This window comes from Ursus maritimus, unplaced genomic scaffold (assembly GCF_017311325.1).
Source record: "Ursus maritimus isolate PB19 unplaced genomic scaffold, ASM1731132v1 scaffold_2, whole genome shotgun sequence".
Taxonomy (NCBI): domain Eukaryota; kingdom Metazoa; phylum Chordata; class Mammalia; order Carnivora; family Ursidae; genus Ursus; species Ursus maritimus.
In genome coordinates this window covers 42,764,679-42,785,689 of record NW_024424452.1, presented here as the reverse complement: position 1 = coordinate 42,785,689, position 21,011 = coordinate 42,764,679, and the positions used below count along the sequence as shown (strand labels likewise).

The following is a 21,011-nucleotide window of genomic DNA, read 5'->3' as shown; positions in this document are numbered from 1 at the left end:
CTGAGGTCGGCGGGGTATGTTCTGAGCACCAGCTTCCGGCTCTACAGAAAGTCAGGTGGATTTGACGACTTTATTTTAAATTTTATCTTGAAAAAGAAAAGCCTAAGATGCCACATATCTTTGCTAGGTCGTGTGAAGAAAGCATCCGCCTCAGGCACAGTTGGGCAGATAGAAGGTTAGCGTCATGATCAGACATGGGTTCCACGGGACCCGCGGGCACGGAGGTTTGGGCGCCAACGGCAGACGGGAGACAAGGCAGCGGTGGTCAGTTGGTAAGCCCCTGCGATGTGGGCCACACTGAAGAGCTGTCTTGTTTTTCCAGCAAGGGAAGGATTTAGAACGTGACAGTAACGTGGTTAAAATGGCATTTAGGAGAATTCCCTAAACCCCCACGAGAGTCACAGGAGGGTGTATCAAAGCAGGATGTCACCAAGAGGGCAGAGGCTGGTAGGGAGCTGAACAGAGGCAGGGGCAGTGAGGATGGAGAGGAACGGAATAACGGAGAGCACAGGGGTGACCAGGATGGACCAAACAAGGAGGTGTGGTCGGGAGGAGATGGATGGTGCCGCTGGCAGACACAGACAACACGGGTTTGCAACGGATGGCGTTGAGGTGCGCGGTTCGGTCTGCGTCACTGCGACTGAAGCTACAGGGGGCGGTATCGGGGTGGCTCACAGCGTGTGGGCTGTTGCACGGGGTGTGATGGACTTTGCAGAACCCTCCGGGCACCTGGAGCCAGAGCCGGAAGTGTGGATGTCTACACATCTGTCCCTCATTCAAATTACATTTCTAAGCTTAATTTAATAAGTATTACATCTGTATCTTAGAAAATCTTCAAGTCTCTTGAAGTTTGGTCATTTACTTGTTCTTCATTCATTAAATAAATATTGATGGAACACTTAACTATATGCCACGCCTTTTTTCCAGGGGCTGAGAATATAACAGTAGAGCAAATTAAGAGTAGGGCAGGGGCTATAAACTCCTTGTCCTGGTAGAGTTTAGTGTGAATAAAAAGGCTCGTACACATGAACATATATATGAATTTGACTTCTAGCCGGTTGGAATGACATAAACACCCATGTTGCAAGTAACTGTACTAGCTTGAGGAATTTTAGGATCCTTTACAAAATAAAATTAAGCAAAAATAAGTTAGGGATAAAACAGTGGCCTTATTCCACAAGAATCACAGTCACGTGAGTAAAACTAGCCACACAACAATTTGCTATTTGGAGGTTACTGAATCCACAAGACACCGGAATGAACTGAGCAAAACAAAATCAATTCCTGATAGCAAACCAGCAACAATGAACAAATCATTAAGTGGAGTCTTTCTAAATTGAAAGCATGCAGAAGATAAATGCCACAGGAAAAATACCTAACATTAATTTTAATTTTTTGCTACATAAAATGGTATAATTATTTCCTCCTTAGTTGACCCAATTTCCTTAGTGCATGACCACAATTTTTGATTTAAAAAACCCCCACCACACACACACATACACACGCAAAACACAAAAACTTACCATTTGTGGCCAGGTCCCTTTTAAGAAGAAATTTCCCCTCCTACACTTCTGTCTGCCCCTCAAACTCCCAGATCCCTTTTGAAAACCTTCTTGCCCAAACTGAAAGATTCCCTGGAAACCCATCACAAGTTGTGGTTTCAGGCAAATTAATCTTCCTAAGAAAGACAAAGGTTGGGGGGTGGGGGGGCTCACCTACAAGGTGTCAGCAAATGCTTCACCTTCCAACTGCACACGCAGTGAGCTCCTTCCTATGGCTCATTTCCCGGAGGTTTGCAGCTCTTTTCCTTCCTAAGTCTAAAGCCCAGTGACATTTTCTACCTGAGTCTCGTTCCTTCTCAAAGAGATTTCCCTCGATAACAATTCCATCCATGTGAAGAGAGAAAGCCAACGTTGTCTCAGAGAACCGCAGTAAAAGGACACGAAAGGAATCTGGCAGCCTTGATCCACATAGCTCAGGTCATGGCCCCTTGCTCACTGTGCTTTGCCTTCAGGTCCCCCCAGGGCACGGTGCTGATGCTTCCCTGAACTCACCAATGTGTCCATGTCGCTCCCACATTCTGTAAACCTGTGTGCAAGCTCCTCGGCCCCGTCGTCTTGTCACCGCCAGTCATGTGCCGGGACAGGGGTGGCCGTTGGCATGAACCGGACCCACGTGCTCTGAAGAACAGCACACTCTGAGGCCCTCATGGTGCTTAATTCAAATGAAGTCCCTGTCCTCCTCCACACTTTTAGTTGCATTTTATTTATGTGGCTTAAGAAGTTTGCAGTTACGCTAACCGCATCTTAGAGCAGTGCTGTCTAATAGACCGTCTGCGTGATGAAAATGTTCTAGTCTGTGCTGCCTCATACACCGTTTAACTTAATAATTTAATTTAATTATTTGATCTAATTTAATTTTCGAAAGTGCCGTTTTAGTGTCTAAAGTACAAGTAAAACTTGCAGTTTTTAGCCACATCCCTATGGCTTTCTCTGATTCCAATGTGTCCAGCCCACAGATCACCCAGACCTTCCCCTCACATCGGAAATCCTAAAGACTGACCCTGTTCAGCCCAAGCGGAGCCCCCGACGGGGGGCGGTAACGGTAGTGCTTCACTGAGGGGTCTGCAGGATTCACCACCACACCCTGCACTTCTCCATCCACACTACCAACTCCGTGGTGTCTTATATTCAATGGCCAACGGTGACTATTTCTTTCACTTAGCATAATCCCCTCCAGTTCCATCCATGTCGATGCAAATGGTGGGTAATCATCCTTTCTGATGGCTGAGTGATATTCCATTGTATGTACGAACCAGTCTAGCAGAGAAAGACAATTATCATAGGGCTTCACTCATTTGTGGAACATAAGGAATAGCAGGGAGACAGGTAGGAGAAGGAAGGGAAGAATGAAAGGGGGGAACCAGACGAACCACGAGAGACTATGGACTCCGGGAAACAAACTGAGGATTTCAGGTGGGGAGAGGTGGGGTGGGATGGCCCAGTGATGGGTAGTAAGGAGGGCACGTGTTGCATGGAGCACTGGGTGTTATACGCAAACAATGAATCATGGAACTTTACATCAAAAACTAATGATGTCCTGTATGGTGACTAACATAACATAAGAAAAAAGAAAAATGATGACTTCATCCCCTGCACCGTTAGTCAAGCAGAGTAGAAGACAGAGCAGCCATTGGGGAAGGCTGGTTTCTCATGACCCCGGTGCCGCTTCGCTCCAGCCCGGAGACCTGACATTTCTCAGTAGGCTCATGAACACTTCTGATGACAAAACATTTGAATAACAGGTTTAATACTGAATTTCAGCCTGTATATTTTTTACTCCAATTAATTCAACATGTCCATCTGTTTCTAATATAAATTTTTCTTTCTATTGCTCATACTCCAGGAATTTTTTTTCAGCTGTTCTGAGTTTCTGTCCTGGAGTGTACGTACTCTTAGAGCACGTGCTGGTTCAGGAGGGAGACTTGTGTAGGTCATCGACCAGGTAATAGATTTTAGGAACTCTGAACTCTGGACTTCTTAGGTTTTTCTTAGGACTTTACCAGGATCTTTTTTTTTTACGTTTTATTTCAGAACAATTTCAGGTTTAATGAAAGGGTGCAAAGATGGTATGGAGCATTCCTAGATATCTTTTACCTGGTTTTCCCGAAAATTAGCATCTTACGTAACTGTGGTAAATTTACTGAAATGAAGAAATTAACATTTATATCATTATCATGAACTAAAGGGCAGATTTACCCGGATTTCACCAGGTTTTCCACTATTTCTATTTTCTGTTCAATGTTTCAATCCAGGGAACTATGCTGTATTCAGTGTCACGTCTCAGGGTTCTCAGTCTTGTTTCCATGACCTTGATTTTGAAGAGTACTGGTCAGATTTTGTAGAATTTCCCTCACTTTGGGGATGTCTGATGTTTTTCTCGTGACCGGTTTGGGGTTGTGGGTTTGAAGGACAAATACCATGGAGGCGGCATGCCCTTCCCTTCACACCGTCTCAGGCGCACTGTGCTATAACATGACTTGTGACTAGTAACGTTCACCTTCATCCTTTGGCTAAGGTCGTCTGCCAGATTTTTCCACTGTAAAGTTATCTTTTACCTGTCCACACTCTGTCCATTGGAAGTGAGTCCAGCCCACACTCCAGGGCAGGTAATCAAGCCCTACCTCCTGGAAAGGAAATATTTACACTGATAATTTGGAATTCTGGAAGGAATATGAATCCCTTTTCTCCCATTTAAAATTCTGTTCTCCCATTTAAAATTCTGGAAGGAATATGAATCCCTTTTCTCCCATTTAAAATTCTATTCTATTAAAATTCTCCCATCATTTATTATATTTGTGGGGCTTGTGCATATTTATTTTATACTTTGGGTTTTACTAAGATTTTTAAGACCTACTATCACCTCCGCTCCTACCCATGTCAGTGACCATTCCTGTCTCTGTTATCCATTGCCTTAACTTTTCCTGTAAACCAGCTCTGCAAGTTGAGAGCAATTCAAACTCTGAAATTGTCTTTATCCTTATTCTAATACTACATGAAAAGTGTTGTAAGTTCTTCTTTTCCCCAAGAGTCACTTAAAAAAAAAAAAAGAATTGAAACGACTATTATTAGGCCATCTTGCTCTATGTGGATGTAGCACAAAGAAATTGCAAAATTTGGGGAGTTACAGCAGCCACGTGTGACATGAGAACAGCGACATTCCATTCCTCATGGGCTTATTGTAAGGATGAAACAAAGAATGTGAAAAAAAAGAGCACACACAAAACACTTAAAAATTATTAGGACTGGGGCATCTGTGTAACTCAGTTGGTTAAGCCCCTGACTCTTGGTTTGGCTCAGGTCATGCTCTCAGGGTCATGAGCTCAAGGCCCACATCAGGCTTCCTTCTCAGCGGGAAGTCTGCTTGAGATTCTCTCTCTCTCTCCCCTTATGCCCCTCTCCCCCTCTAAAATAAAATAAATAAATAAAATCTTTTAAAAATATTAAGACCATCATCACCATCATCACCACCACCATCATCATCATCATTGATGATCTCTGCAGCTTGAGGACAATAACATCTCCCCTAAACGCACCGAAGTCATGGATCAATCAGTTTCCATCTGCCTCCCTGATTACTAAATCTTTGTACTTTCAAGGTCATGATCCTAACCAATTTTACTGACTTCTAAAATAACACTGGTGATGATGAGTTACATTGTTTAGGGAAAATTATCCTGCTGAGAACAGCTGGGAAACCTAGATTTTGAAAAATATATCTATTTAAAGACATCTGAGAACTCTCAAGGCAGTGAGAAATGGGAAGTCCATCAACAAGGAAAGGAAAGAAGTCCAGAGAGTTGAAAGCCAGCATTTGGGGCCATTTTTTTCTCTGACAGGTGCCTGCCAATCCCAAGAGTGGCACCTGAGAGGCCAAGAAGCTGAGCAGAAAGTTCCACAGAGTCAGGGAGCTAAAGGAGACGAACACTGGGATTTGGGGTCCAACTGGAAGAGAAGCCCTGGTAAACATCACAGGCTCTAGTTTGAGACCCTAACAGCTTACATTCTGAAGTCCTCTACTGTAGGAGTGCAAGTGAATCAGAAAGAGAAAAAAATAGAGCAGACTTCATGGAGATTGAAATCCACACTTGAATAATTGCAATTCCTGGTTCAAATAGGGTCAACTGACACTGCTAACCCCCAACACTAACTGCCAAGTTGAGAGCTGCAAAGGGCAAATAAATAAAAATAAATGTTTATTGTGTGAAATAAATTTAACTCTGAATTTATTTAAAATGTTAACTTTACTCTGTGAAATAAATTAAAATATATGGCAACTGTAGCATGTAAGTCGGGAGAAGGATAGATACAGTTAAAGTGTTTTGGGATCATTGCATTAGCATGAAGTGGTCAAATACTAACTTATAATACATTTGTTAAGCTTCAGATGAATGTAAATGTTTCTTGAATGACGAATAAAAGAATTATAAGAGACCATGAAACCATCAAGCTTACATGGGGAGAGGATATAACTTAAAAAATACTTAATCCAAAAAGTGGGCAGGGAGTCAGGGAGGGGAAAGAATACAAAAGAGGGAAGCAGTAGTAGGAAGATGGTCTATGTTAGTTTTAAACCCCAAATCTCAGTAATTATCCTGAAAATAAGTAGACTAACTAAAAGACAAAGATTGTCAAACTGAATAGAACACAACTATATTGTATCGTGCTCATAAGAGAAATACCATGCGTGTAAGTAAGCAGAGATTTGAAAACTAAAACAATGGGAAAGATACACTATGACAGCACTAGTCACAAGGAAGCTGGTGTAAGGCTAGCACTTAAGTGATGACAAAGTAACCACACAGGCCAGGACACAGTGCTGTGAGGGAAGAAACACATCACAAAGATGGGACATTTCTGAACTCGTACACATTGAGACCCATATTCTCAAAATTATAAGGCAAAACCTGAGAAAAGGGAAAATGTTTATAAAAAGAAAATATGTTTCGAATGTATAATAATGGTAGAGATTTTTTTAAGCATACATCTCTGAATGAAACAAAAAGCAAATCAGCAAGTACGTATAAGATTTGCACAACACACTTAATAAACAAGACACAGCTGATAAATTTAGAACTCAAAAATTTACTCGTAGAAAAATATATATTCTTTTCAAGTGCATATGTGGCATTTATTCAGATGAATGGATAAAGAAAACGTGGTGTATACATACAACAGAATATTATTCAGCCTTAGAAGAAGGAATCGTGCCGTTTGTGACAATGATGAACCGAGAAGACAGTACGTGGAATGGGATAAACTCGTCACAGAAGGACAAAAACCGCACGACTCCACTTACATGGAGCTCCTAAAATCATCCAAACCCAAAGAAGCAGAGAATAGAATGGTGGGGCTGGGGGGAGGGGGAAATAGGGAATTGGTTTTTAGCGGATCTAAAGTTTCCATTTTGCAGGATGAATAAGTCTTCCAGGTCTGCTGTACCTACTGCCCATAGCGAACAATATGGTACTGTGCACTCTAAAATATACTAGGAAGATAGATCTCATGGTAAGTGGTGTTGTTTTATTTATTTATTTATTTTTATAATAATTTTTTAAATTATATTATGTTAGTCACCATACATTACATCCCTGGATTTTGATGTAAAGTTCGATGATTCATTAGTTGCGTATAACACCCAGTGCACCATGCAATACGTGCCCTCCTTACTACCCATCACCAGCCTATCCCATTCCCCCACCCCCCTCCCCTCTGAAGCCCTCAGCCTGTTGTTTTATTTTTAATACATTTTTAATAATACTAAATTTTTAATACATTAAAAAATATTCAGTTTCTTACTAAAGAAGATATATATTAAACATCTGTGATTTTTTTATGTATCAATTATACTTCAAAGAAGCTAAAAAATGACAACACATTTGTTCATGAAGCTATGTGAATAAATTTCAAAAGTTTAAAACCATACAAAATGTTTTTTGACAAGTGGAATTAAACTAAAAAAATCAATGATGATAGTAGAACCAGAAATTATTCCATGTCTGGAAATTCAGAAATATAAATTCTAGATAACTAATGGTGACGAGACAATATGTTGAACTCACAGATTCAACGCAGCTTATCCAACTTTCTGATATGTAGCTACGTCCATGCTTAAAGGGAATTCTTTTAATTTGTTTGTTTTTTTATTATTTTATTTTTATTCTTTTAGAGAGAGAGAGCAGGGAGGGAAAGGGGGAGAGGGAGAGAGAGAATCTTAAGCAGGTCTATGCTCAGCCTGGAGCCCTATGTAGGACTTGATCCCAAGACCTTGAGATCATGACCTGAACTGAAATCAAGAGTCAAACACTCAACTGACTGAGCCCCCCTGGGCGTCCCTAAGGGGAATTTTTAGACTTAGACGCACATATAAGAAAATAAGGACGGAATATAAATTGCTTAAGCATCTACATTAAGAAGTTAGAAGTATAATGTAATATTATGATTTATAATAAGAAATATATATTTGGACTTTATCCCCATTTCTGGCATGGAGCTCTTAAAACACTCGAGTTTCCTAAGTGTTAAGAGTAATTGTTAGGCTAATGAAGTGACTTTTAGATTGCACCTAAGGATGGGGGCTGGTTGCCAGGAGCCAATCCTATGATTGGAGGGTTGGAACTTTCAGTCCCACTGCCCCAGACCCTAGGAGAGGGGAGAGAGGCTAGAAGTTTAATCAATTGCCAGTGGCCAATGATTTAATCAGCCATATTTATGTAATGAAGCCGCCATAAACACATAAAGACAGGTTTGGAGTGCTTTCAGGTTGGGGAGCACATGCAGACTCAGGGGAATGGTGCACTTGGAGAGGACATGGAAGAACTCTGGGATACTTGCCACACTTCATCCTGTGCATTTCTTCCATCTGGCTATTCCTGAGTGATATTCCTTTGTAGTAAACTGGTGATCCAGTAAATAAGACGTTTATCTGAGTTCTTTGAGCCACTCTAGCAAATGGATCGAACCCAGGGAGGAAGTCATGGGAACCTCCCCTCTATAGCTGGCTGGTCGGAAACACAGGTGACCTCCTGAACTTGGAACTGACATCCCAAGTGTGATGTGGAGTCTTAGAAGGACTCAGAAGAAAAAGTCTGATGGGTGGGACCTGATCTCTCTCCACATAGACAGAATTGAGTTGAATTGTAGGACACCCCGCTGGTGTCTGAGACTCTCTTGTGGGTTTGTGTGTGGGAAAGCCCTCTCGCACACACTGGAATTTGTTGATCAGAATCCTTATTAACGACAAATTAAATGCAAAGACAATACCTCATTTTATGGGGTTTCACTTTATTGCACTTTGCAGACATTGCAGATGTTACAATCGAAGGGTTTTCGGAATCCCGCGTTGAGCAAGTCCATCGGTGTCATTTTTCCAACAGCATTTGCTCGCTTGGTGTCTCTGTGTCACATTTTGGTAATTCTTGCAATATTTCAAGTGTTTTCATTATTATTATATTTAAATTGCTGCAATCTCATGATAAAACTCTAATGGATGAGAAGTTGCTTGTTATGGATGAGCAAAAAACACGTTTTCTTGAGATGGAATTCACTCCTAGTAAGGATGCTGTGAGGGTTCTTGAAATGGTAACAAAGAATTTAGAGTATTTCATAAACTTGTTTGATAAAACAGTGGCCGGGTTTCAGAGGGTTGACTCCCATTTGGTGAGAAGTGCTACTGTGGGTAAAATGCTGTCAAACAGCATAACACACTACTGGGAAACCATTTGTGAAAGGAAGAGTCAACTGGTGCAGCAAACTGCATTGTTGTCTCATTTTAAGAAATTGCCACGGCCACCCCAGCCTTCGGCAGCCACCATCCTGATCAGTCAGCGGGCCCCAACATGAACGCTCCACCAGCAGCAAGATTACTACTTGCTAAAAGTTCAGATGATGATTGGCTTTTTTAGCCATAAAATATTTTCATTTAAGGTAAGTACATTTTTTTTAGACATAATGCACCTGTGTACTTAATAGACTATAGCATAATGTAAATGTAATTTTATATGCACAGGGAAGCCAAAACATTCATTTGGGTGGCACCTGGGTGGTGCAATGGTTAAGCATCTGCCTTCGGCTCAGGGCGTGATCCCAGCGTTCTGGGTTCGAGCCCCACATCAGGCTCCTCCACTGGGAGCCTGCTTCTTCCTCTCCCACTCCCCCTGCCTGTGTTCCCTCTCTCGCTGTCTCTCTCTCTGTTGAATAAATAAATAAAATCTTTAAAAAAAAAAACATTCATTTGACTCACTTGATTCTACTTCCTTTATTGTGGTGGCCTGGAAGTAAACCCACGACGTCTGTGGGGTCTGTGGTAGAAGGAGGGAAATAATAAAATGATATGTTCATAGAACCAACAAAGCCAAAAGTTAGTTTTTGGAAAAATTTACAAAATTGATGAGCCCCTGTAGAGATGAGAAACAGAAGGAACAAACCAGAGAGAGAACAAATTTCGAAGATCTTGTAAAAAGATGATAATGACAAGAAGGATATTCTGAAGAAGCTGATAAGAAACTGGACATTTGAACGGCTTGGATAAATCCTGGAAAAACACAACTTACCAAAGCTGACACAAAAAGAAATAGACAATTTGAATAAACCTATATGTATTTTTATTTTTATTTTTTGGTAATTTATGTTATTTATTTATTTTTATAATAATATTTTTTTATTATATGATGTTAGTCACCATACAGTACATCCCTGGTTTCTGATGTTGCGTTTAACACCCAGTGCACCATGCAATACGTGCCCTCCTTACTACCCATCACCGGTCTATCCCAATCCCCCACCCCCCTCCCCTCTGAAGCCCTCAGTTTGTTTCCCAGAGTCCACAGTCCCTCATGGTTCATCCCTCCTTCTGGTTACCCCCCTTTCTTTAATGTGTATTTTTAAAAATTAGCAGTTAAATTTAAAATCCCTCCCACACCAAAAAACAAACAAACAAAAAAACAAAAACAACATATTGGATTTCAATGATAAATTTTACCAAAAATTTAAGGGAAAAATAATAACACAAAAGATCCCTGAGAATAGATACAGAGAAAAGATTTCCTGACTCATTTTATGAGGCAAAAAGTCCTGACAAGAAAATTATAAAAAAATAAATGAATAAAGTATTACAAACAAGCTGAATCCACATACGTACATTATGACAAGATAATTTACAGAAACACAGTTTTACTTTACCATTTGAGAATCAGTAAGTGTGAATCCTAACATTCCGGGGAAAGAAGATACAAAACATCTTGTCATTTCAAGAAATGTGGAATAAGCACCTAATAAATGTCAACAACTATCAATAATAATAATGACTATTAAAAAATGACTATAAAAAGTTTTTATCAAATTTGAAAAAGTCCTCAATCTGATTTTTAAAAAGTAAACATGAAGCACACCGCAATTATCATACTTAATGTTAACTACTGAATAATTCTTATCTGATATAAGTGAAAAGATGAGGGGGCGCCTGGGTAGAGCAGTCAGTTAAGCGTCTGATTCTTGGTCTCGGCTCAGGTTGTGACCTCAGGGTCATGAGATTGAGCCCCACATCTGACTCCGTGCTGAGCTGGGATTCTGTCTCCCCTCTTCCTCTGCCCCTCCCCCCTGCATGCGCAAGCTGTCCCTCTCTCTCTCTTTCTCTAAAATAAATAAATAAATCTTCAAAAAAATAGAAGATGAGAATGTCAGCTGTCAATAATTCTATTCATCAGTGTACTGGAGGTCACAGCCAGTGTAACTGGGCAAGAGAATGCAATAAAAGATGGGAGGATTGAAAAGAAACAATTGAAATTTTCATATTTAGAGATGTCAGGAGAGTATGTATAGAAAATCCAAAAGGATCTACAGATAAAATATTAAACTTAAGTTAATTTAACATGGCTACTAGGAACAAGGTGAAAATATTTTAAGCATATTTTTATATATTAGCAGAAATCGCACAAACACGTACACTCACACACACTCTAAAAGAGTTGGAAAGCCTTCGTATTTGAGGCTGAGGATCTGCTTTCGAAGGTCGTTCACCCAGAGGTCATAATTAAATCATGGGTGCATTAAGGTTTTCCAGGATAAGGACAATCAGAGGAAAATCATAAGCCCAAGAAACCACCTTGGAGGGATGATTTGGAGAAGGGAGGAGACAAGGAGAGTAAATAAAAAGTATAAGGAGAAAATGAAGGAGCTGTTGCAAGACATCAGAGATCACAGGAATATTAGAATTTTCAAGCAACTGAAGTTTCAGCCCAATTGGTTCAAAAGGAAAAATGAAACAAGTTAGATCCCAGTAACTAAGATACTCAGAGGTAGATCAGTCTGCAGGTACAGCTTGATCTGGCCTTTGGCCCTGTCTCTCATCATTCTGTTTTATTTGTGAACTTCATTCCTGGGTCAGCTTTACTTTTAGAATGAAACTCCATAGCAGTTTTGAACTGTGAAGGCATCATACCATCCAGACAAAGAGAGAACACCTTCTTCCTCAACCACCAAATGGAAACTCGGGTTTCAGTTAGAGTGGACCAAATTAGGTCACATAGGCACTATGAACCGATTATTCTAACTAAGCAGGGGGATCGAAATTATGTTCATTATCTCAGACCTCGATTCTCATCTGGAGTCCATTTTGCCCCATAGGAGACGTTTGGCCATGTCTGAAGATGCATTTGGTTGCTAAAACTGGGGAGGTGTTACTGGCATCTAGTGAGACGCTGCCCAAAATCCTACAGCATACGGGACAGCCCTCCGTACCAGGGAAGGATCTGGCCCCAAATGTCAATAGGGCGAGTGTTGAGAAACCTTTAGACAAGGGTTTCTCACACTTAATTGTATATCAGAATAAGCAGAAAGGTTTCTTAAAATACAGATTTCTGGTTCCCATTCCTAGATTTCCTGATTCAATAGGTAGGTCTAGGGCAGGCCTAAAAACCTCTGTTGCTATCAAGGTCATAGGTACACTTCCTGCTGCTAATTCATAGTCCACACTCCAAAAAACACCCTCATCCGGGCCCCAGGTGGTAGCCGAGGGGGCCTCTGCTCTAAGGTAAGGTGGAGAAGTACCCAGCTGTACTGACAGGAGAGGAGGCTGTATGTTTCAGCCATCTCCTCTCCTTCCCCAACCCTAAAGTGCATATTCTCCTCAAATTTCCAGTTGGGAAAACTGCCTCCAGTACGTTTGGCTTCTCCAAAATCTCTGCTTGCTCTGACTTCCCTTCCCAAATTCCTATAAAAAAATACACTCAAAGTTTCCCTCCTCCTCCTGCTGTTTTAATCGAAATGAATTCAAATTTTTTTAATGGGGTTTCTGAAAACCTATGGAGGAAGCAGAAGAATGATTAAACATAAATGTCAATAAAAAAGAACTGAATTGCTACAGCACAGACATTTTGTAAAAGCCCTCTTGATTCTTCTGCGTGAATACTTAACAGCTCACCTGCATTATCACCCCTCCTCCATCCTGCCTCTCTCTCACTGGAACCACGAGGAACAGGATCCCGTCCAGATGAAGGTCTGCAGGTGGACTAGAGTCACAGCACGGACACAAGTGTTTTCTCTGGATGGCTTCGGGGTAGAAAAGAGTAGAGCATGGTATTTTTTTTGTAAGTGAGAAATATCTTAGAAAGAAGGAAATCGAGAGTATCAACTAAGGGGCTGGAGAAGAAAGCCTATAAACTTTGAAAAAAGCCCATCAACACGGCAATTATATGCACTTGGACCATTTTCAAAGAGCAAAGGCGCACACACAGAAGAGATCTTGCCCAAGATCCACCCGCAGCAAGCACTTGTCTCAAGGAACTCACAAGTAAAGGGAGAAGAAAACCGAAATAGCTCACTGCCAGGGGTACAGAGTGAAGAAGATCTCTGCGTGACGCCAGACAAGGGAGGGTCACTGCCACTGTAGCACTAAGGAGGGCTTCCTGGAGGAAGAAGCATCTCAGCTGGGTCTCGAGGGTTAGAAAGTCATCCAAGTAGAGACAGAGACATCATATAAAAATGCTCAGCATCTCTGCAAAGGCAACGATCGCAGCATAATTATAGTTAGCTGACTTTGACAAATGACATTTCAGCAGAAGCAGAAAAAAAGTTTTAAAATAAGAAACCAAAGGGATGTCACCAGCAAGTTGTATACCATATTTCATTTATTCTAAGACACAGTCTTTTCCACATCTCACGTGTAGGAGATCAGGGTGAATCGTACTATTGATACCATCTAATAAATTGATGGTTTTCTATTATTTTCCTGCTAGTTATAAGTAGCGATTTATCTTACATTCTATGGAAACTCTGATGTGACCAAATAGGGGGATTATTTGATGAAATATGATGCAATCGACCCACCAGGGCTGACGACTTGAGTTTCTGGGCTTCTGGGTGCTTATTCCAAATGGAAGAGGAGTCATGGCAAGGGTTCATGAGATACTCTGATACGACCTGTGAAGACCATAAGCAAAAAATATCTCTACAGAATCGATACTCGTGCTCCCATGTTCACAGTGACATTATTCACAAATAGCCAAATCATGGAATGAACCCCAGGTGCCCATCGACAGATGAATGATAAACAATGTGTCATGTTTGTGCAACAGAATATCATGACTCAGACTTGAGAAGAAAGGAGATGGCACACATGGGGCCACACGGATGAACCACAGGGACCTTGTGCTGAGTCACAAAGGGACAACTCCTAAAAGTTTCAAATATATGAGGTCCCAGGGTGGTCGAATTCCTAAAGACAGAGCGTAGAATGGTGGGTTCCGGGGCCTGGGGAGCAGGGACGGTGGAGGTGTTGTTCAATGTGTATAGAGTTTGAGTTTTTCAAGATGAAAAGAGCTCTAGAAACTGGTTGCACAGAAATGTGAGTGTCCTTCGTACTTCTAAGACGTGCATTTGAAGATGGCGAAGACGGGAGGTTTTATACTTTATGAGGGTAAGTTTACTACAACTTAAACAATAGACTTACATAAAGAAGATGGGGTTGGGAAGAAAGGGGACAGCCTGGTGGAAAGACTGAGGATAATGTGATGTAAACTGATACAATGGTAGAAAGAGTGGATGGGTAGACAAAAAAGAAAGATTACAAATAAAAACTCACCAGCGCTTCAAAAACCAAAGCAGAAGACCTATCAAAAGGATCAAGAAGGGCACTATTATTGCCAAAAGTATCAAGCCGATGGAGATTGGGTTTCCTGGAAATTGGGGAGGGAAACACGATGTCACTTCAAAACCCATTGTCTGATTTTCCTTTGCGCACGTGATGGTCACCTGCTCCTGTTCCCTCTGTCTCTCGCCCTCAACTCTGGCCCTCCCTCCCCACCTCCCCTCTCCCCCTTTTGCCCCTTTATCCCCTCCTTCTTCCCCCTCCTTCCCTCCCCTCCTCCCTCCCCCACCCTCCTCTCATCTGTCAAGCCCCACCTGTGGCCAGTGCCTCTCTCTATGCTTGAGGACCCTCTCCCCCATGCCCAGCCAGGCCCCGGCTCTTTCTCACCCCAGTAGAGGACCATGTCCTGGCCGCCTAGACTGCTGTGTCTCACTCGGCATGACAGGCCAGCCGCCTCCCAGGCCGCCACGTCCAGGGTCACTCGGAGATACCACGTCCCATCAGCATGGGGCAGGACATCGCCTCGCTGGGTGCCCGGCTGCTCCTGCTCACCCCGCATCCACATCACCCACACAGGCTTGGGGTAGAAGCCAGAGACGTGGCACACCAGCAGCAGATGGCCGGGACCGGGACTGGGGCCAGCGGACAGCCAGGCCTCCGGCTTCACTGGGGGAGGAAGGAGCGGGGAGAGTGTCAGATTAGGACTCGACTCTAGAGCACAGGGATTTGGAAACTCACAAGTTTGGACAGTGACCCCTTCTTCTCCTTTGGAAACCCAAGTATTGAATAAGCCCCTCTCTTCTTAGTTACCTCCTCCTCTTGAATTTAAGGAAAGCGGTGGGAAGTGAAACAGAAAAGCCTTAGGGGGGAACAGGACTCACCCTGCCTCTGCAGCTCGGCCTTTCCTGCATCGAGGACGCCCAGGAGGTACCGAGGGCATGTTTCAAAGAGGAGCTTCTCCCCGATATCCTGGATGCCTTTGTACTGACTTAGGAGCTCACAGATGTGCTGAGCCCGGCTGCCACCCTCCGGGGCGGGCACACAGGAGTAATTCTTGAGACTCAAAAAGTCCAGCCCTCCTAGAGCTCCCCGCAGGAAGCTCACGGTGCCCCCACCCGAGTGCAGCTTACAGCCTGCTATGCCCTGGATCTCGAAGGGGTCTGGATGGAAGGAAGACAGACAAGCAGTTATTAAGAAGCGAACAAGAAAGAGATGCGGGGAGAACGTGGATTTGGGATCCGGGTGATGCAAAAGGTCTGAGGTGTGACGTGATGAGCCAAAATCTCATTTACAGCAGCCAGAGAATTTTCAGAAAGCTGAGAACCAGGGAGAGGCATGCGTGTCACTAATGGTAGAGAAGCAGTTGCGATGACGTATGTGGCAGAGGGGAGAGGGGGGCAGAGTATGGAGGTTGGGGGCCAGCCATCCAGGGTGAATAAGAGCAGTGCCTTGGGAAGAAGGCCAGGCAGGGGGCTCCAAGAGGCGATTGCAGGAGGAGGGCGCTCAAGCACCGTGGAAGACAAGTGGGGCTTCTTGCTTGGGGTTTGAGAGAGCCCCCCAGGAGACGTTACAGCGGGGCACCTGTCAAGAGAGTGCCCACAGCAGGAAGAACCTGGAATGCTCTGCGGGGTGTGAGTCAGAGGGTGCAACTGCTCTGGGGTGTGTGTGGGCAGCTGGGTAATGCAGGAAGGAGGGGGGAAGACCAGAGGCATAGGAGCCTGATGCAGGAGGAAGAAAAGTCAGCGAGAGCCTCCCTACGTCGGAGGACTGGACTCACATTCCATCTGGAACTCCGAGGCATGGTCCTGCACTTCTAGGACGAAGCCATTGAGGTAGACCTGGATGAGCTCCTCCAGCTCAGTCACCTCCTCATCACTGAAGTTCCCCTTGGACCAGGGCTTTAGGAAAACTGCCCTGTTCGCAGCGCTGTCCCAGCCATGAATCTGCACGTCGCCCAACCATCCCGAGCCCTGGGTCTGGGCCCAGCTGCTGTTGATAAAGGACGAGATCTGAATGGCGTGGTAGGACGTGGGCCCCTGAAAGGCTGTGGGTAACGGAAGGGTAGGAAAAGTCAGGAGAAAGGGAGAAGCGGGGAGCAATGAGAGAATGAACCTTGGAAAGATCCAGAAAAAAGGAACCCAGAGTGTGGAGAGCAACAGAAAGCCTGAGACATTTGTCCCCAGGGCCTCAGGTCCCCTCCCCACCTCTGGAGGGTGGTAGGGGTGCTGGGGAAGCCTGATCCTCTGTGGCTTTATCTGGACCCTGTCCCTGTGCTGGCGTGGCCAGTCACCCACCTTCTTCCCCGCCACCTCCTGGGCAGAGAACCGCGGGCAACGCCAGCAGCAGAAGCAGCATGTCCCCGGAGACCCTCAGAGCCGCTGCAGGTCTCAGCGTCAGCAGCTCCGCTCAGATCTCGGCAGTGACTTCCTCTCTCTTCCAGCTGGCCAATCTCCAGGTCTGAGATTTGGGGCTTGAGAGAAGCAGGTTACACACAAGCCAACCAGCAGAGGAGAGCTGCACCGCCCACAGCCCCGGGCCTCCCATTTGCCTCTCAGCCTCTCATTTCCACTCCAGCCTGACTCCAACAATTATTCTATCTCCCCAGCTTCCAGCTGCTTCTCCGTCTCCAGTTCCTTCCCTACTTACTACCTTGGAAGAACCTCTTTGTGATTTTGGAGGGTCCTGTCGCTTCCCCAGGCACATACTTCCACAAAGCTGAAGAAGAGGGTAAGGTTGCACGACTCCTACAGCTCACTTTAATCGAGAAGGAAGCTTTTGGTTTATCCATCCAGCTCGACTTTGTCCCTGCCTCCCTGCCCTGGTCCTCTGTCGTCACCACTCCCAGCGTCCTCCATGCTCATCTCACCCCCCTTGTCTCATCCCTCCAACCCGCATTCTCATTTGGGGGCGGGGTGTATGTTGACCAGCACTTACAGGAAGGCAAAGCATTGCAAACACCACCCGGACTGTAGTGCTACGGGTCCAAACCCCAGAATCAAATGCGATAAACACCGCCGTGTATAACGCAAGCAAATCTATCTTATACCACAGCCATTCTTTGAGGGTAAAAATGACACTTTCTACTGGCATAGGACCTTCTTTTCAGTAGCTCTCGAGCTTTGGAGCTTGGAGTAACAAATCTTCTTGAGGCCGGGAGAACCTGGGGAGTCAGCCGGAGACATCCTTTTGTAGAAGGTTCACAAGCAATAGAGCCTCCCTCCTCCTTTTGCAACATCCCCAACCTCGATCTATATTTTGGCCTTTCTGACACCAGATAAAAGATTACGAGGTGAACAAGGAGCTTGTCACTTTTCACCAAAAGTTCAGAGGTGTTTGTCCTAAGATGCCATCTGTCTTCTCTGTGAATGCCCTTGGCACGTTGTAACAACGTAGCGAGCATCGCTGCGTGAAATACTGGGACTCTAATCAATGTTAGCCGTAAAGATAACCCTTGGATTTTCTCCAATCAGGAAAACATGACAAATTTGCATAGATATATATATCAGCTAGCAGAAAGGTGGTAGTAAAACGCTCCAAGCATAGGAGCTTTCACTAGGATGATCCATTCACGTAGATAAAAAGTGCAAAATGAGGATTGTAACGATCTGGAAATAAATGGCTCACGCTACCAAGAGTGGCCTTTATCCAAGCATGATTGCAAAGTCCAAAATCGCAAAGCATGTGAGTCAGGACGATATTCCTGGAATCCAGTACCTCACACAAGCTAATTCACTTTTTGGGTCATAGCCAAAGACAGAGGAGACTTCACATGACTTGCCATTGGTGGTGTCATTTTTCTTTTCTCTGTGGGCCTTGAGTTTGAGGTAGGACACCCGAGACTGTTGGGTGTGCTGCCGATTCGCTGGCATGCACGAATGTTAAAAACCTCGTGGTGTGGGAGCATAATGAGTAGATTAATTCTCCCAGGACAGATATCCCCCGAGAGCGATGTGGCAGCAGGGGGAGGCCGAGCAGCTGGGCTGGGAGAGGACGCCCGGGCATCAGCATAAGCGCCCACGGTGTCCTGGCACGCACTCAAGGAGAGACTGAGAACTGCAGCCTCCACGTCAGGGCCAGGCACCTGACAGGTGCTCTGGGCTCCCCACCACCACCACATACACTGTCCCTGTCACCACCCCTGCTCCATGCAAACCAGACCTGAGGCGTTCATGCAAGAGGCACACCCAGAGCTCGGTTGTGACACAGCTACTCCATGCTCAGGCTATAAAGTCTCCTCTCCCAAATGGCCGTGCCTCCCAGACAAGAGCCTGAGTGGACACACATCTCGTGACACCCAGTTTACTCCAATCGAGAAGCTCAGAAGACGGGGTCCTGCCTTCACTGGGGAAAAAGAGACAGAACAGGATTAACAGGTGAAAATTTACCTCTGATTCCTCCAAGATCCTCAAATTCTACCCCAAAGCAAAGAAGATAAACATCTTGGAGCCAAACGTGAGATTCCTGCAGACCTGGGGCCAGCAGGGGCCCCTCCACCAAAGTGCAGGCAGCGGCCCGGTGAGCTGGCATCCAGCAGCTGCCTGAGGCCCGCGCTGTGCGCGTCCTGCAGCCCGAGCCGCGGTCCCAGCACCTTGCAGGCCCTAAGCTGGATGGAGGAGATCGCGCCAACGAGCAGCCCATTGTATTGCTTTCTTTCAAATTCTGTGATTTTAATCAAAGAATAAAAGTTAACAACAGATCCAAAAACGACAAGTGTATCTTGACCTGTTTATTTATTATGGACGCATTCATTTATCCAACGAGTACTAATTGAGCACCTACTGTGTGTACTTGGAGCAGCTCTGCACTACCGCCTCACCATCCAGATTCCCATCTCCCATCCCACCCTATCCCAACCTTGGAAGTCAGTTCACAGACTCCCTTTTAAGCTCAGGAACCTTGACTGGCTTAACTTAGCCCAGGACCCACACATTCTTACGAGTCAGAAAGAACCTCAAATTTGAGCTATAAGGGAGTGTTTCCAGTGACAGTGACCCCACATCCCAGGTCCTGGGACACAGACAGGTTGAAACTTCTGAGACAGACTGATTGGAAAACCCACTGCATTTTTACCTTATTGGTCTTCAAACCAAACCGTATGTTTTGGGGGTTTGATTTTTTTTTTTTACATGACTTTGTTCCTGTAGGTTTACTTTGCTTTCTGCTGTAGTCTGTCTATTAGGAGTGTATATGGCGGGGTCCATACAATCCTTATAGCAGGCAGAGCTCCGGGTATGTCTGAATTTCAAATTCAAGTGTCAGATTCTAGCTTCTTATTTTCTCGCATCTACTGTTGAAGAGAAAACTTCTATTATTCTTTTTCTTTTAAAGATTTTATTTATTTATTTGACAGAGAGAGACAGCCAGCGAGAAAGGGAACACAAGCAGAGGGAGTGGGAGAGGAAGAAGCAGGATCCCAGAGGAGGAGCCTGATGTGGGGCTCGATCCCACAACACTGGGATCACGCCCTGAGCCGAAGGCAGACGCTTAACGACTGAGCCACCCAGGCGCCCCTCTATTATTCTATTTGTTATTACTTTGTAGGCAATTTTTTTCTCTCCAAAGATTTTCCATGTTTCCTTCATTCTTTTCTAAAGTGGAACATCTTATACTTAGACTCTGAAGTTTCACATTGTAGTGTGACTATCTAATTGCTTATTTGTTTTCTTAACGAGGTGAAACACAATATAAAATTAACTATTTTAAAGTGTTCATGGGGCACCTGGGTGGCTCAGTCTTGAAGCGTCTGCCTTCGGCTCAGGTCATGATCCTGGGGTCCTGGGATTGAGCCCCACATTGGGCTCTCTGCTCCGCGGGAAGCCTGCTTCTCCTTCTCCCACTCCCCCTGCTTACATTCCCTCTCTCACTGTGTCTCTGTGTCAAATAAACAAAATCTTTAAAAAATAAATAAATATAGTGTTCAATGTGGTGGCATTTAGTACATTATAATGTTGTGTGACCACGAGCTCTAACAACTTCCAAAAAATCTCTATCGCCCCAAAAGAATATCCCATATCTCTTATGCGGTCAGCCACCTGCATCCCTCCCCCATGCCAATCCCCTATGCACTGATAATCTTCCTTATGTTTCCACGGACTGACCTATTCCGAGCCCGTCATAGCTGGAGTCACCTAACATGAGCTCTTTCGGGTCTGGTTCTTTCAAGGGGCGCCATGTTCTGAGGTTCCGCGTTGTGTCACTTTTTCTTTCCTTTGTTATGGCTGAATGATGTTCCACTGTATGTATCTACCACATTTTGTCTCGTCATTTATCTGCCGACGGATATTTGGGTTGATTCTTCCTACTCACTATTCACTATTGTGAGTTCCTGGGTGCACATATTTGTCTGAACACCTGTTTTCAGTTGTCGC

General features: G+C 44.3%; 1 protein-coding gene across 2 annotated transcripts; it reads right to left on the bottom strand.

Annotated features, from left to right (window-relative positions):
• Window positions 1–8,823: 8,823 nt before the first annotated feature.
• Window positions 8,824–17,202, bottom strand: LOC103672077 (T-cell surface glycoprotein CD1b-like). 2 transcript variants are annotated; one of them, XR_005836252.1, is made up of 9 exons: window positions 16,938–17,202; window positions 16,421–16,687; window positions 15,525–15,803; window positions 15,031–15,309; window positions 14,638–14,731; window positions 13,884–13,976; window positions 12,979–13,106; window positions 9,802–9,859; window positions 8,824–9,131 (listed from the first exon to the last, which is right to left on the bottom strand). XR_005836252.1 is itself a non-coding variant. In XM_040635885.1 (6 exons), the coding sequence occupies exons 1-6, from the start codon at window positions 16,996–16,998 to the stop codon at window positions 13,955–13,957; spliced, it is 1,002 nt and encodes a 333-aa protein (XP_040491819.1). In that variant the 5' UTR covers window positions 16,999–17,202; the 3' UTR covers window positions 13,671–13,954. The 2 variants fall into 2 exon arrangements, 1 of the variants encoding a protein (XP_040491819.1); XM_040635885.1 differs by lacking the exons at window positions 8,824–9,131; window positions 9,802–9,859; window positions 12,979–13,106 and having other exon boundaries at window positions 13,671–13,976.
• Between the last annotated feature and the right edge of the window lie 3,809 nt (window positions 17,203–21,011).